The sequence below is a fragment of the Canis lupus genome, chromosome 8, assembly GCF_003254725.2.
Source record: "Canis lupus dingo isolate Sandy chromosome 8, ASM325472v2, whole genome shotgun sequence".
Classification (NCBI taxonomy): Eukaryota; Metazoa; Chordata; class Mammalia; order Carnivora; family Canidae; genus Canis; species Canis lupus.
Genome location: NC_064250.1, coordinates 70,981,965 through 70,997,689, shown reverse-complemented (window position 1 = coordinate 70,997,689; position 15,725 = coordinate 70,981,965). Strand labels below are relative to the sequence as shown.

Here is a 15,725-nt window from a genome sequence, read left to right as displayed (position 1 = left end):
CCCACGAGTGTGTCTGGAGAGCCGAGTGCTAGCCCCACAGTTCTAGTGATGAGGAGGCCCAAAGTTTCAAGCTTAGAAGGCATTTGGCTTGATGCACTTAGATGCTTCATTTTCCTTTAACAAGGCATGGCCTCAGCCATAGACAGTGGCCTAGCTAGAGACAAGACACTTGACGTTGTTAGGCTTTGGGCTTGGATTCTTGCAGAGTAGACGGCCCTCTGGATTTTGTGTTGCTTTTTACAAATAGTCCTGTAGTATCTGTATCCCTGAGTAATAATCCTTCCTTTTGCTATGTCAGAGCTTTATACACTCCGTGTCCTGCATCTCCAGCCTGCTCCTCTCTTCAGCCTCACGTTTCGTTTCCTTGTTGATCGTGTTGTGATACTTCTGCCCTTCCAACAAGGGGCAGAGAGGCCCTTCCACTTAGGAACAGGGCTGCAGTTCATTTCTTGTGTGTCTCTTGGTCTCACATGCAAGTGCGGCTCTGGGTGCCAGCCTACCCCAAAATGAGGGCCCAGGCCAGTGCCCAGGAGCCTCCAGGAGGCACAGTTCCCCTGCCCAGCCCTCCTTGCTGTTTTTGGTAGCATGACCACTCACCAGAGAAAACATGTTGATTGATTTTCTGGCTCAAGCTCGATAGGTGGGTGTTAAGCTCTACTCTTTGGTTAACACCAGGAAGGAGCATATACACCTTAGAGTGAAATTGCGCATTTGCAGCTTCTCAAGGTCATGCCCAAGTTTATAAACTTGATCACGAGCAGATTGATCGTCTCTGCCCAGAGCCTGGATCTCACCTTCTTGGTTTTCCTCCTCCAGCCGAAAGCTCACCAGTTCAGCATCAAATCCTTCTCCAGCCCCACACAGTGTAGCCACTGCACGTCCCTGATGGTGGGGCTGATCCGGCAGGGCTACGCCTGCGAGGGTGAGTGTTAGCCGCATGCCATCTCAAGGGGAGCATTATTCCAAAGTCAGATGAGGCTGAAGCAGGAAGCCTAATGGTGAGCTAGCCGAGGGCAGGTTCTCTGTCTTTAGTTTTATAAACGCTCCGTAGAGGTTTAGAGGTTAGGGAGACACGGTCCAGAATCCTTGCCGCAGCGGGAGAGCCCAGTGCGGGGGGGCGGCCCAGGCTATCTGTGGGTTGTTGTTACTATAGAATGAAACACCCCCAGTTCTTCTGTAAAATCGGGAAGAGCAGAGAGTAAATAGAACTTTATGCTCTTCCACTGTTACATTATTTGAGGGTGAGCACCAGAATTTTGTCTCCTCATGTCATTGTTGGCCTCGTAACCACCTCTATGCTGTGCTGCTGCCCTGTGCTGGGTGCTGCACTCACATGGGCCACCGTGACCACCTCGGTGTGATGTGATTATCCACCTCACCAGTGAGCAGCCAGCTGAATTCACACACAATGACAAGTGACAGCCACTAGTCACGGGAAATTGCTCTGCAAAAGCAGCTTTGCGTGTTTCTATCTGGTAGAACCCTTTTTCCTTGTTTGCTGGCAGGCCTTCCAAGCGTCTGCTAGGACCCCCTGTATGTCTGCCCTGTTACACGCCTGCAGGTGGTTTGCTCTGCAGGCAATTTGGGGACTTAGCTATGGGGAGTGAGGCACGGCTCCTGGGGGAGCAGCAGCTCTGAGGCCACGCCCCCAGTAAGGCCCCCACAGACAGGCTCCAGAGCAACTCGGTGCCAGAGTCCCAGGGCTTTGTGGGAACTGTTCCAGAAACAGGATGTTGGGACCATTCCCATGACACGTGGGCATGACCGAGAGGCCTCCTCTGTGGTAAACGCTCTCTGGCGGCTTCTGCTCTGGAGGAAGCAGGTTCTGATTATGGTGCTTCTTCACTTTCCCAGTGTGCTCATTTGCTTGCCATGTGTCCTGCAAAGAGAGTGCTCCCCAGGTGTGCCCCATCCCTCCTGAGCAGTCCAAGCGGCCGCTCGGTGTCGACGTGCAGAGAGGCATAGGAACAGCCTACAAGGGCTATGTCAAGGTAGGATGTGTAAAGATCTGGGTGGGGACAGACACTTTTGCCTCAGTTCTGCTCTCCCTGTCTCGGGACTGATAACCTACAGTCACTCCACACTGTTCTTGACAGTGACCTTTGTGGCTTTGTGAAGTTTGTGCTGGTCCCAGGAGCCTCCCCTCCTGGGCAGTAAGGCCGCGGCTGGCCTTTCTGGCCCAGTGGAACGTGGTCACTGTTAACTGTAGGTCCCAAAGCCTACTGGGGTGAAGAAAGGATGGCAGCGGGCTTACGCGGTGGTCTGTGACTGCAAGCTCTTTCTGTACGACCTGCCTGAAGGAAAATCCACCCAGCCTGGTGTCGTCGCCAGCCAGGTCCTGGACCTCAGGTCTGTCCTGTGTGTTCTGTCCTGTTCTGTGAGTTCTGAGTGACTTCTCTTTAGCCAAAATGTGAGTTTGTTGCTGGGTAATCCTTAACCTCATTTATACCTTCACTTCCTTAGTCAACAGAGTTTTAAAAACAGATGCTTGATGTGTGCACTAGAAACTTCCCTGCGTGGGTATTTTTGCACTCAGCAATTTGGCACAGGCATTTTAAGATGATTGCCTGCCCCAAGAACAGGTAGGAGATATCCCAGAAACACACTGCCAAGCCCAAGGAGTCAGCACCTGAACGTCCTGTGTGAAACAGAAATCTAGAGCCCTGGGCTTTGCCGCATGATGCCCTCCCTCACCACTTCACCTGTCATCACGTGCCTTCGCAGTATCCGACATATGGAGATGGCACAGTGTCTTCCCTCCCTCCTGGCTACCCTATGGTTAGCGTCCAGCTCTGTGTTTTCCCGTTGGTAAAATGGGCATGATTTCGTCATTAGGTCGGAGGTTAGTTGTGAAGATCAAAGCAGTTAATAGAAGGCACACGCTGAGCACAGGGCCTGATGTCCTGTCTGCCCATTGGCACCTGCCCCGGGCTAAGGACAGCAGGCTGCAGCGGGTGCTCCTGATGATGGTGTCAGGGACAGACATGTAGCTGAGTCACCTGCACTTCCAGATCCCTCAGGTGATCCCTCTTATTGGTCACTGGGCACAGGTGGGCCCTGGCCTGGTAGCAAAGAGCCCCCCAGCAGGCTGCCCTGGGGTGTGGTGTCAGGTGGAGCTCAGGATTCAGGGTGTCAGATATGGGCCTTGCACAGCTGTTTGCCCAGGTTGTGTCCCCTTCTTTAGAAGCCATTAACAAGCAGCCACTTGATCGTAGCCAAATATGGGCCTAATCAGCAATATGTTCGTAGCTGGAAGCGTCTGGCACGGGCCAGAATAGTGTGGCTCAGGGAAGAGGCTTTTGCTCTCACATCCCTCATCACTACACCTGCAGGGTCGAGTCTGTTGGCTTTGTCAGCATAAGGCACTCTTATCCAGGGGGAGGCTAGGGGCCTATCTTATATTCTGGAACGTAGAGCCGTGAAAGTGTCCTTTCTCATGAGATCCATAACACAGAGGGGTGGGGGACAGGCCTGTGTGCACATTCCTTTCTGATGTTCCAGGTGTTCTGTTTCTTACCAGAGACGAGGAGTTCTCGGTGAGCTCGGTCCTGGCCTCAGACGTCATACATGCTTCACGCCGAGATATCCCGTGTATATTCAGGGTATGCTTTTTTTGTTTCTTAGAGAGGTTTTGTTAATCCTAAAAAAGAAATCTCATGGTTAGAATAGAGCAGTTCTTTGGAGCATTTCAGTGTGCTAGCAGACCCAGAGTGGACCTCCTGTCCCCACACCTCCTGTCTTGCTCCAGTTGCCTTCCCTCATGTTGAGGTCCCTCCTCCCCAGGACCTTGTCTCCCCCGCCTTACCGGCACTGCCTTCCATCCTGTGTCCCACCTGCTCCGTATGTCCAGTCGCAGCGCACCTGATGTTGCAAGTGCCTCGTCGTCATTTACAGATGGAATGTGCCTTCCCTAGGACTTCTGGTCCTCAACTGGAGCAAAACAGGAAGGAACCAGTAGATGTTTCCCAGCAGCAGTTTTGTTGCCAAGATAGGGAATTGTGTCCCCAAGTTCATATTAGATGGTATGGCATTAGGAATCCTCTGAGCAATCATGGATTAGGGAAAGGATCACCCCCTACCCCTCCATTGGGAATTTTTATAAACACAGTAGAATTTTCACTGACCACAAAGTGAAATCCAGGAATGCTCTTTCCTTAACTGACCTATCTGTACAGAAAGTGCCTCTTATGTACGATACAGAAAGTTGCCAACATTGTGTGCTTAAAAGATGAGCGTTCCGTAGCAGCTAACGCCATCCAGGCTTCCTGCTTCCCTGCTCACGTGACACTCACAGGGAAGCATGTTTGGGCAGAGCGTTTTTGTGGGAGATCCAATTTTTACTACACATATTCTGAAAATCTGTTTTTAATTCTAGTAAAAACATTCAAGAAATCAGGATTAAAATGGGATAACCACATCACAGGGTTGCCAAGAACAGAATTGACTAAAATCTGACAGGGGGTGCAGGGTATCTCTTTATAACTGTGCCCCCACCTGTTTATGGCAGCAGAGCCCCTCACAGCCTCTGCGGGCACCCCAGAATCACCACAGTGCAGGAGGCATGTCCTCCTGTCCTCCACCTCCAGGGCTGGGCTGTGGGCCTGTTTGCTGTGGTTTGGTTGTCTTATGGTTCTTCTCTTTGTCTGTCATGAAGGTGACAGCCTCTCTCTTAGGGACACCTTCTAAGACCAGCTCACTGCTCATTCTGACAGAAAATGAGAACGAAAAGAGGAAGTGGGTTGGGATTCTAGAAGGACTGCAGTCGATCCTTCACAAGAACCGCTTGAGGAACCAGGTGGTGCACATTCCACAAGAAGCTTACGACAGCACGCTGCCTCTCATCAAGGCCGTCCTGAGCGCCGCCGTCGTGGGTGCGTGCTCTCAACGCAGAGGGTGTCAGAGGGTGCCGTGTGCCTGTGGTGGCTGAACTGAACGCAGACCAAGGCCGCGGTGGTGGTGTCCCTTGACTTTAGTTCCTGCATCTGCCATGAGAAGCAAACGGTGTGTGCCGCCGGTACTGACGTCATGTTGTTCTTACTCCTCTGCCTTGACAGATGGGGACAGGATTGCAGTCGGCCTAGAAGAAGGGCTTTATGTCATAGAGTTGACCCGGGATGGTGAGTGCACAGGGGTGCGGGTTCATGAACCTCCCTGTTCACCCAGATGGGTGCAGGATGCATAGTAGGAGCCTGCCAGCCTGCAAGGGCTAGGACACAGTCGGTGATGTGTAAAGTATGTCAGTAAGGGGAAAGGCAAACAGCTGAGGAACATGATTTGCCCCAGATAAGGGGCAAACGTTCAGCATATGTGTGTGGGGTGGCCACGGTGCCTCCACACTGGGGCAGGGCCTTACTCACGGGCTCAACAGAGCACAGAGACCCGTACTGCGGGTGGGGATGCCACGCTGCCTACTGCGCTTGCTGATCCCGTCTCCAGGAGGGTTGAGTTAGGGAGTCAGGGGCCGGAAGAGCTTCCTAAAAGGAGGATTGTTTACATTCCTCAATGTCCTGGGGTCTTCCTGAAACTTCTCTTCCTTTGCTTCCAAGTTTGACATTTCATTCTCCCCAGCAAGAAAATGCAAAGAAGGAGCTGCTCCATGCTGGGCAGCTTTCCCTCTCTGAGCCCGGTGTGCATGCGTGTCCCTTCCAGGGGTGGCCACTGCCAGCCCACTCGGGGCCATTGGTCCCACAGGTTCCAGACCAAGGGCTTTGCTCAGAGAGTCCTTAATGCAGTTAGGGTATTGGGGATAATTGGGTTAATTTGGGGGCTCAGTGAGGTGGTCACATGCTTTCAGAGAGTTTATCTGAGGGTCCAGTGAGGTTGGAGCCAGGCCTTTGTTCCCCAAATGCAGCCTAGGGTTCTTGTTTTCAGGGATGAGCTGGAATGAGGTCCAGATCCACCCCCTGGGCCACAATGTGCTTGGCTTCTCCCAGCCGGGTGGCCCTGGTACCGCGGAGGCGGGGGCAGGAATGTGAGAATGGGGGCTTCTGAAGGAGGGCACTGCCCTGGTGTCTGCAGGACATGTTGGCAGGGGTGGAGGAGCGTTCTAGAGCCTGTTCGTGGGAAGGGAGCCGTTGGGGGAGATTCCTGGGACACTTGGGCAGATGCTTGTGAGCCGCTGTGAGATCCTGGTGTTCCATTTCTGCAGTGATTGTCCGTGTTGCTGACTACAAGAAAGTCTACCAGATTGAGCTTGCTCCCAAAGAGAAAGTCGCCGTCCTCCTCTGCGGCCGGAACCACCATGTCCATCTCTGTCCGTGGTCTGCCTTCGATGGGGCGGAAAGCAACGTTGACATCAAGCTTCCAGAAACAAAAGGCTGCCAGCTCATAGCGACTGCGACACTGAGGAAGAGCTCTTCCACCTGCCTGTTTGCGGCTGTGAAACGGCTGGTCCTCTGCTATGAGGTCCAGAGAACTAGGCCTTTCCACAGGAAGGTCAATGAAATCGTGGCCCCTGGCACTGTGCAGTGGATGGCCGCACTCAAGGACAAGCTCTGTGTTGGCTACCCTTCTGGGTTCTCTCTGCTGAGCCCCCAGGGGGACGGGCAGGCTCTAACCCTGGTAAATCCCAATGACCCCTCGCTTACGTTCCTCTCACAGCAGTCTTTTGATGCCCTTTGTGCTGTGGAGCTCAAAAGCGAGGAGTACCTGCTTTGCTTCAGCCACATGGGACTGTACGTGGACCCACAAGGTCGGAGGTCACGCATGCAGGAGCTCATGTGGCCTGCGGCGCCTGTTGCCTGTAGTATGTATATGTTTTTCTGTTGCCATATCCCTGTTGCTGCTCTTCACCTCGACAGTCAGCATGCGTTCTAGTTTGCTTTGGTTTGTCTCTCAGTTCCCATAGCAGAGCAGTTAGAGAGGCACCAGAGAGTTGGGCTTCGAGCATTTCTTGAAGAGGAGATGTGGTCCCAACACCACATCTTGGTCCAACCACAAGAAGGGGAGCTAAGGTGGGCTTCCCTCTCGCGCCAGCCTCCTGCCCGCGGTGCCTTTCTCTCCCAGAGCACAAGGGCTTTGCAGGGGCCCCTCACCTGAAGAACCCCAGTGGGCATAATTTATAAGCTCATACGGTAACCCAAACAAACTAAAGTAGGTTTTGGTAGCCAGAAAATTATGCTCCAGTGTGCAGGGTAAAGTTCCTGCTGGGACCAACCTTGTCCCTGGAAGTGCCAGGAGGTGTGTCCTTTTGTTCACCTAGTTTCAGTGGCTTTCTGTGGCACGGGGGTCCCCGGACAGGAGTCGTTAAGACCTGAGCCTGGAGCGTCAGGGCCCGGACTCGGCTCTGTGGGGGCGCTTCCCACCCAGCCTGCTGTCTGGTCGCTCTGAGCAGACTCTACGCCTCAGAGTCCACCTGCTTGATGTATCTCGAGCCGGTGAGGTGGCAGGGCAGACAGAGCAGAGAGGAATTAGAAGGGTCATAGGGACATGCTGATTTTGAGCTGATGGGGGATGGGGACGGGGTGGCAGGTGGGGGTCATATTTTCCTTAATTACCTTAAAGGACCATGTTGTGGGTGCCTCGTTGCTGGCCACGCCGAGTTGGCAGAGTGTGTTGGGTCCAGGACGCAGGGCCTCACTGCACATTGCCTGGCTGGGTCAGCCTGCAGCAGAGGCAGGCGGTGGCGGCGGGCCAGGGCCTACTGCCGGGACGCTCCCTGACGTGCCTCTGCACGCCCTATCCTCCGCACGGGCAGATGCCTGTCTGTCGGGCTCTTTTCCTCCTGAAACCTAGGTTTTTGAAAAGTTGATTGTGGAAAGGTCACTGAGCGTGATATTTCAGCATCCTGGCTGTGTGACTGGCATGGATACCTGATGCTCCCGTGTGTGCCCTTTCCAGTTCTCGCTCCACCTTCGTGGCCGTTTTGCTCCCTTGTGCACAGTACAGACACCAAATCAGCTTTAGAGCTGGCGAAAAATAAGTAACTAACGTTCAGGCTGCAGAACTAAAACTGTTGCCTCCTTGTCCCATGCCCGTGCTGAGCATTTGTGTGTGTTACCTGTCCCTGGTCACGGAGGGAGGCTGCTGTGCCAGGGACAGAGGGCTGTGCAGAGGACACGGCAGAGCCGGGCTCAACCACGGATCTGCCAGGCTCGCCAGCCCATCCTCTCGCCACTGGCACTGATGTTTTAGTTCACATTTTTCTTTAGACTGGACACTTCAGTTTATCACTTTATTAGCAAGCCACACACCCAGCTCTCTCCTTGGCTCCTTGCAAAGGAAGCCCCACATATTCCCAAGTAAGAGGAGCTGCCCCAGGAGCCTCTGAATGTCACTTGAGAAAGTTTTTCTGGTGTGTCACTTCTGTGATGGCCTGCTGGCTAGTTGCAGCATCTCGGCCACTTCCTAAACCCTGTTTTATTTTCTTTTTGGATTTAAAAGAGAAGGGCTGGCCACACAGCCCATTGGGAATTTGACAGCAACACGTCAAAAGTTCATCTTCGGTTAGTGACGCGTGACACGAAGTTTTAAGTGAACCCTGGATGGCAGAAGGACCCGGAGCAGAGACTGAGCCGTGCCATCTGCGTGGCTCTGCACGGCTGCAGGATGGCACTGGGGATGCCACAGTGCACCTCGAGCCTGCCTCGCCATCCCCAGCAGACCCTCTTCTGTGGCCTGCTTTCTTTCCCACAGTTCAGATAGTTTTACTGCAGTTCTAAAGGTGGGGACTGTACCCTGAAACTTCAAATGCCAGCTGGGCCGGCAGTCCTGGGTGTGTCCCATCACTCAGGACCAGGAGGAATGGCCCCGCTGCGGGGCTCATCGCAGGAAGCTGGTTACCATCCCAGGTGTGTTCAGACCACCGAAGGGCTGCCTGCAAACACCCCGAAGGACCGATTTCATAGAAAGCTGGTGGGTTCACCTAGTAGGTGGGGGTGTAGACAGGCAAGATTGTTGTCCCAGAGCTACACGGCAATTCTGTTTGGAGATTTAAAATACTGACTCAGGAACCTGACTTTCTGGTCAGGTTTTAAAGGAATTTGCCTCAAAACAACGCCCGGCCCTTACCTAAATTTCGGATGCATTGAGCCTGAGGCAGTTGTTTTTGCAGCAATTATATAAGAAAACTAAATGAAAAAGCTAACTTTTTAAACAGACCCTCCTTGGCATCTGTAGCGTGGTGTTTAAAATGCTGTTGAGTTAGAGGGGACAGTAAAGCATTTAAACGTGGTAGGTTTGAATGAAATTTAAAGCAAAGATTTCTTTCCTAGAGCACCAGTGTGAGAGTATCTCCCCCCCTTGAATGGTTGTAACCCCTAAGCTGAGGGTGCGTGGTCCCCCTTGCACTTTCTCACATTCCCAGGTATTGGGGCCTCACCACCACCCTCCAGGGTGGTCTGGGACGGGGGGCATCAGTCTCTCACCTGGCTTCGCTCCGTCTGCACTAGGTTGCAGCCCCTCTCACGTCACTGTGTACAGCGAGTATGGCGTGGACGTTTTTGACGTGCGCACCATGGAGTGGGTCCAGACCATCGGCCTGCGGAGGGTAAGGCCCCCAGGGTGATGTGGCTGGCCCCCTCCCACCCTGCCACCAGCCATGTGGCTACCCTCCTTCCCTCTCTGCTGTCCTACACAGATAAGACCGCTGAACTCTGAGGGCACCCTCAACCTCCTCAACTGCGAGCCTCCCCGCCTCATCTACTTCAAGAGCAAGTTCTCCGGTAAGACTTTCTCAGCAGGTGGCAGTGAAGGGGGGGAGGGGAGGCAGGGCCTGGGTGTCACCCAACACGAGGGCCACGTGAAACCACTGGCACCATTCTGCACGCCTACAGGAACGGTCCTCAATGTGCCCGACACGTCTGATAACAGCAAGAAGCAGATGCTTAGGACCAGAAGCAAGAGGCGCTTTGTCTTCAAGGTGCCAGAGGAGGAGAGGCTGCAGCAGCGGCGGTAAGAGTGAAATCCCTGGCCCGGCTTGGCCTCGCTCAGGAGGGATGTGTGAGAGCTGGAAAAATTTTGACATATTTGTGAATCTCAAAAATACTTTTCTTTCCCTCAGAGAGATGCTTAGAGACCCGGAACTGAGATCCAAAATGATATCCAACCCAACCAACTTCAACCACGTGGCCCACATGGGCCCAGGTGATGGGATGCAGGTGCTCATGGACTTGCCTCTGGTGAGCTCCTGGGACAAGACAGGGGAGGGCGGGTGGGGGCAGAGCTGAGCAGACCCGCAGCACCTGCTGCATGAGCCTGTCTCCGTGGCACCTCCTTCACCCGCGGCTCCTTACTGCCTTAGCGGGCCCCACAGCCACTCCCAGGGGCTCGGTATTTATTTGTGTATTTGTAAACACAAATACATTTGTGCGTTTATACTTCTTTGGTGTATGTCACCATTTCAGGCTCTTAGTATTTTGTAAGGAAACTAGCTGTCAAAATACGAAATAGAATTTTATTTGGCCTAAAATTGTTAATTCCCAATTCTTAGCTCAAAATTGGCCTGGCTCACTGTCCAGGGAGCAAGGTTCCAGGCCCTTGGCTCTGTTCTGTGGCGCCCACTTTGCAGTTGGCCTACCTGCTGGGCTGGGACTCAACGTGGTTCTGCCCCGGGTCAGCCTGTATTCCCAGCCCGGGCACCCCGAGTGTGCTCACCACCCTTCTCTCCACCCAGAGCGCCGTGCCCCCCTCTCAGGAGGAAAGGCCTGGCCCTGCTCCCCCCAGTCTGTCCCGGCAGCCTGTGCCCAGGAACAAGCCCTACATCTCGTGGCCCTCATCAGGTACCAAGGATGTCCAGGGGTGGGGACCTGGCCTGCTGGGACTCTGGGATTCCAGTTCAGCTCTGGACTCTTTTCCCTAAGATTATGGCTGTTCTCATTCCATAGGTGGGCCAGAGCCTGGGGTGGCTGTGCCTCTGAGGAGTATGTCCGACCCCGACCAGGACTTTGACAAAGAGGTAAGACTTGCCTCCTTACAGGGACGCCACCTGAGTGTCTGCAGCTCTTCACGTGGAGGAGAATCAGTGGTGATGAAACAGCCACATGGGGCACAGCAGGCTCGGGAAAGGGGGAACTGGGGTGCAATTTCGCCACCACTGCAAAAAGAAGAGCAGCCTGGTGATGGGCGGGCCTGAGTGCTTATCACCACCGCTTCTGGGGTTCCCGACTCGTGACTTTACGGGCTGTGCTGAAGGAGCAGTAGGATAGCATGGGCTCTGTGACCATGAGTCTGCTGGGAGAAAGGTGTGGATTCCCATTTCTGGGTAATGGCCTGAGCAGCAGGCTCTTCCATCAGACCTAGGCCTCTGCAGCCAGGCCTCTTTCTGGGCTTTGCTCCCGATTCCTGGGCCCCTCCAGGCACAGGTGGCTGCCCTGAGCAGGGATGGCGGGCACAAGACCCCTGGGTGTTGACGGGTGGGGGCCCCCCTGCTGTGTGACTGAGAAATGAAAGCCTTTCCAACAAAAGCCCAGCAAGCTTCTCTCTTCTAGACTTCTCCGTGTAGTTCTATATGTTCAGATGGCCTTGTGCATCTTGAAGAGCCTTCCACGTCAGTCTCTCTCCCCTGTTGCTCTGATGGCCGTTCAGGATCAGTGTGTGGGGCCAGTGTGGCTCGGGGGGTTCTTAGGGTGTTCCGGGCTCTGCCGTGGCGGGCAGCATCTTTGTGCACACTGAAGCACGCCTCTGCGAGACGGTAGTGAGGGCAGTGCAGGAGCCCGTGCTCACCAGTCTTCGTGCCCTCGGGGGCTTGCTCGCCTGCCCTGTTGTCCCTGGGACCCCGCCCGGGGCTAGGCCTGCATGCACATGTGTGGGGCTGAATGAATGGGAAACACAGAAGGTCTTCCCTCACGTGTTCCTGGCTCTCAGAGGTCCATGCTCATTCCCAGCATGGGGCCGGCCATTTCTTCCTCCAGGGCCCGCTGCACACCCTCACCCTGCTCCGTGGTGCATAGGAGCTCTCTTCTCACTGTGAACACAATCCGTTGCAGGTGCTAATTCTCACGCAGTCCAGTCTTTCTCAGCTGAGTAAACGTTCTCTTATGGTCTCCTTGGGAGTTTGGCAGGGTTCATTGGTGTGTCGTTGTGCCATCATGACGTTGGTCAGTGAGAGAGTGTCCTGACCAAGTGTATGTTTGTAGGCAAGCACCTGAGTTTATTTCTTTTGGAAGTGGATGGCGCCCTGGCCCTGTGCCATTTATGTCTCTCCAACTTGAAATGTTGTCTTTATTATATATGTTCAACTCCTTTGTTCACCTGTTTCTACTTCTAGACAGCCCATCCACCAGTGGATGGATTCTTTTCCTTCGTCAGCATCCGTGCCGCCTGGGGCAGATTGGGCAAAGCATATCTCTTTGTTCTCTCTTTAATAACGGTTTCTTAGCTGTTTTTATTTTCTGTAATGAACTTTGTTTCTTTTAAGTATATTTATTAAATAACAGCTGCATCCAGTGTGGGACTCAAACCCATGACCCTGGGATCAAGAGTCACATGCTCATGCAACTAAGCTAGCCAGGTGCCCCTCTACAAATAAATTTTTAAACTGGCTTGTTGGCTTCACAGTAAAAAAGTAGAAATTGTGTTGAGCCTCTCATTGGGATTACATTAAGTTCACAGATTAATTTCAGGGATATCATCTTGACTTTTCCTTTATGGGAACATTGGGTGTCTCTCCAGTTGATGGTTTCCCTCCTACAGGGAGTGCATGTTTGTGGTAAGTTATTCTTAAGAATTTGAAGGGTTTTGTTGCCGTTGTGACTAGACTGTGATCTTTCATTACATCCCTGGGGGTCATTGCTGGTGTCTCTACAAGTGGGTGACTTTGGACTGTTCGGTGTCTAGCTACCTTGCTGAATTCTTTTTTTTTTTTTTTTTTAAGATTTATTTATTTATTTATGATAGAGGCAGAGACACAGGAGGAGGGAGAAGCAGGCTCCATGCCAGAAGCCTGACGCAGGACTCGATCCCAGGACTCCAGGATTGTGCCCTGGGCCAAAGGCAGGCGCCAAACCGCTGAGCCACCGAGGGATCCCCTACCTTGCTGAATTCTGATTGACACTCATATTTGGTTGATGGCCTTAGAGTTCTGTGTCTCTGAGCCTGGGAAGGGGTGGGGGTACGGGTGCAGAGGTGGGTGTTGCCTCGCTCAGCACACTGGCTGGGGCTCCTGAGAGCGGAGGTTTCGGTCACCAACGGCATGGGCTCTGTGTCCACCCAGCTCCACTAAGACTCACGCCACCTGTGCTTCCTGGCGAGCACCTCTCCCCTGGCTGGGAAGTGGTTTTCCCCTCCTTGTTCAGGAAGAGCTTTTTCAAGTAACCGAGTGATGGATGTTATGTTAATCAGATGCTTCCATCTACGGTTTCCACAGTGACCACCTTCGTGGGTTTTCTCCCCAGCCTCTTCATGTTGGAGTGGACGTCCTCAACCTCCTGAGAGTAAATCTCCCTCGGTTGTGATGTGCTATTTCACCACTTGAGCACACTGATAGATTCGGCTTGGGATGGTGGTGGTGATCGTGTGCTCTGTGCTCTGCGCGGCCACCTTTGTCCTCAGAGCTGGGCTAGCCTCAACTCTGAGGAGGTCTGCATCTTGTAGTAGCCGTGATATATCGATTTTCTTTCCTGGAAGGATTCATAGAATGCCCTTAGAACTGTCTAAGATTGATGGCTCCAGAGGCAGGTCTTGGTTTTTTCTCTTATTTTACTTTTTTCTCTTCAACCACACATTTTGAAAATCTCAAACCTCCAGAAAAGTTGCAAGAACACTGCATGAACATCCCATGTGAGCTTTACCTAACCTACTTCTCCCTGGTTTTGGGGGAAGACCCAGCAGAAAGGAATTTGCAACATCACAGCACCCTAATCCAGTTCTGTGTGCATCTCCTGAGGGCACAGGCACCTCTTCCCTGATCGCGGGGCTCCTGTCGCACTTTGATGTCCGCCCCAGGGACTGCTGGCTCTCAGGTCCCGGCTGTTCTTAAACCCAGAAGCCAGCTAGGGATCATGCATTGCGTTCCATAGTGCTGTCTCTAGACTTTTATCTTTCATGACATTGAGTTTGTTTAGGAAAAGTACCGTTCTCTTTCAGAATGTCCCTCGGTCAAGGCTTATCTGATATTTTGAATTGGAAAACACTGAAAGGTCCCCATAGCGCCCTCCCTGCCACCCACTTCTCCCCAGGGCCAGCAAATGAGTGCGTGTGAGCATGTGCATGTGCAGTAGGTAGGACAGACCAGGCCCCTTTTCCTGAGAGCAGGGACCCGGCCGTGGTCCACGGTGTGCGTGGGCTACTTCTCTCTGTGTCTCCACTCACCGCATCTCTTTAGTCCCCCTGACCCTGGAGCACGTCCTCCATCTTCATCCAACATTCCCTCGTCTCAGCCTGGAATACTGAGCAGAGGACACGGTGTCCTCGGGGGATTCCACAGAGTGCCTGTTTGTCTTGCACTGATCTTGTGTGTGCTCGCTCTGGATTTACGTAACTGGGGTTCACATCACATAAAGCAGCCATTCTAAAGTGAACAATTCAGAGTAGTGCAACCACGAGCTAAAGATGAAAGTAAATCCATCACCCCCCAGCCTCCACCACCACACCGCCCTCCCCAAGCATCTCCCACTCCCCTTTCCCCAGCCCATGGCAACCACAGATCTTTGCGCTGTCTCTGTGGACTTATCCGCCGTGGATGTCCGTGTGGACAGAAGCGTATACTACACGGACTTTTGTGTCTGGCCTGTTCTGTTCACTTAGCGTAAGGTCTTCAGGTGTCATCGGTGCTTCCTGTTTGTTGCCACACGTTCCCCTGTGTAGACGTACCGCATTTTGTGTGCGCATTAGCACCCTGGTGGACAAGGAGCTGTCTCTACCTCTGGCTGCCAGGGGTCGTGCTGATGTGAACATGTGTGTTCGGGCATTCGAGCAATCACCCGTCTTCACTTCCTGTGTGCCTCGCGGTGGAATATGTTTAACTTTTTGAGAAACCATCAAGTTGTTTTCCACGACATCTGTACCGTTTCCCACTCCCGCCAGCAAGGTGTGAAGGTGAAGCTTCTCTCCACATCCTTGTCAACACTTACTCTTACTTTCCCCTGTTGTTTTGTTTTGTTTTGACCCATCCTAGTGGGTGACATTACCATATGTCACTGTGGTTTCGATGTACATTTCTCTAATGACCGCTGATGCCAAGTATCGTTTTCATGTACTTGTTGGCTACGTCTGTACCTTTGGAGAAATGTCTAGTCTTTTGCCCGTTATTTTATTTTATTTTATTTTTTAAAATTTTTATTTATTTATGATAGTCACAGAGAGAGAGAGAGAGAGAGAGAGGCAGAGACACAGTCAGAGGGAGAAGCAGGCTCCATGCACCGGGAGCCCGATGTGGGATTCGATGCCGGGTCTCCAGGATCGCGCCCTGGGCCAAAGACAGGCGCCAGGGATCCCTGGGTGGCGCAGCGGTTTAGTGCCTGCCTTTGGCCCAGGGCAAGATCCTGGAGACCCGGGATCGAATCCCACGTCAGGCTCCCGGTGCATGGAGCCTGCTTCTCCCTCTGCCTGTGTCTCTGCCTCTGTCTCTCTCTCTCTGTGACTATCATAAATACATAAAAAAAAAAAAAAAAAAAAAAAAAAAACCAAAGACAGGCGCCAAACCGCTGCGCCACCCAGGGATCCCCTGCCCGTTATTTTAAATTGAGTTGTCTGTTACTGGGTTGAAGAGTGTTATGTCATCTGGATACTTGACCCTTATGTGATGTGCAGATACTTTCTCCCGTGCTATGGGTTGTGTTTTCACATTC

At 52.8% G+C, this 15,725-nt stretch overlaps 1 protein-coding gene across 3 annotated transcripts in view; it reads left to right on the top strand.

The window, feature by feature from the left end:
- CDC42BPB (CDC42 binding protein kinase beta) overlaps nt 1-15,725 on the top strand; it is a 106,180-nt gene that overhangs the window by 87,931 nt on the left and 2,524 nt on the right. For 2 of the 3 annotated variants that reach the window (XM_025443953.3, XM_025443952.3), the window contains 13 exons: nt 817-922; nt 1,855-1,991; nt 2,210-2,349; nt 3,521-3,602; nt 4,655-4,871; nt 5,055-5,117; nt 6,149-6,745; nt 9,390-9,487; nt 9,578-9,662; nt 9,774-9,891; nt 10,001-10,118; nt 10,613-10,718; nt 10,824-10,894. In XM_025443953.3, coding sequence (XP_025299738.3) covers nt 817-922; nt 1,855-1,991; nt 2,210-2,349; nt 3,521-3,602; nt 4,655-4,871; nt 5,055-5,117; nt 6,149-6,745; nt 9,390-9,487; nt 9,578-9,662; nt 9,774-9,891; nt 10,001-10,118; nt 10,613-10,718; nt 10,824-10,894 — 1,938 coding nt within the window. Of the gene's footprint in view, nt 1-816; nt 923-1,854; nt 1,992-2,209; nt 2,350-3,520; nt 3,603-4,654; nt 4,872-5,054; nt 5,118-6,148; nt 6,746-9,389; nt 9,488-9,577; nt 9,663-9,773; nt 9,892-10,000; nt 10,119-10,612; nt 10,719-10,823; nt 10,895-15,725 lie in introns of those variants that run through there. The other variant, XR_004817822.2, reaches the window with a different exon arrangement.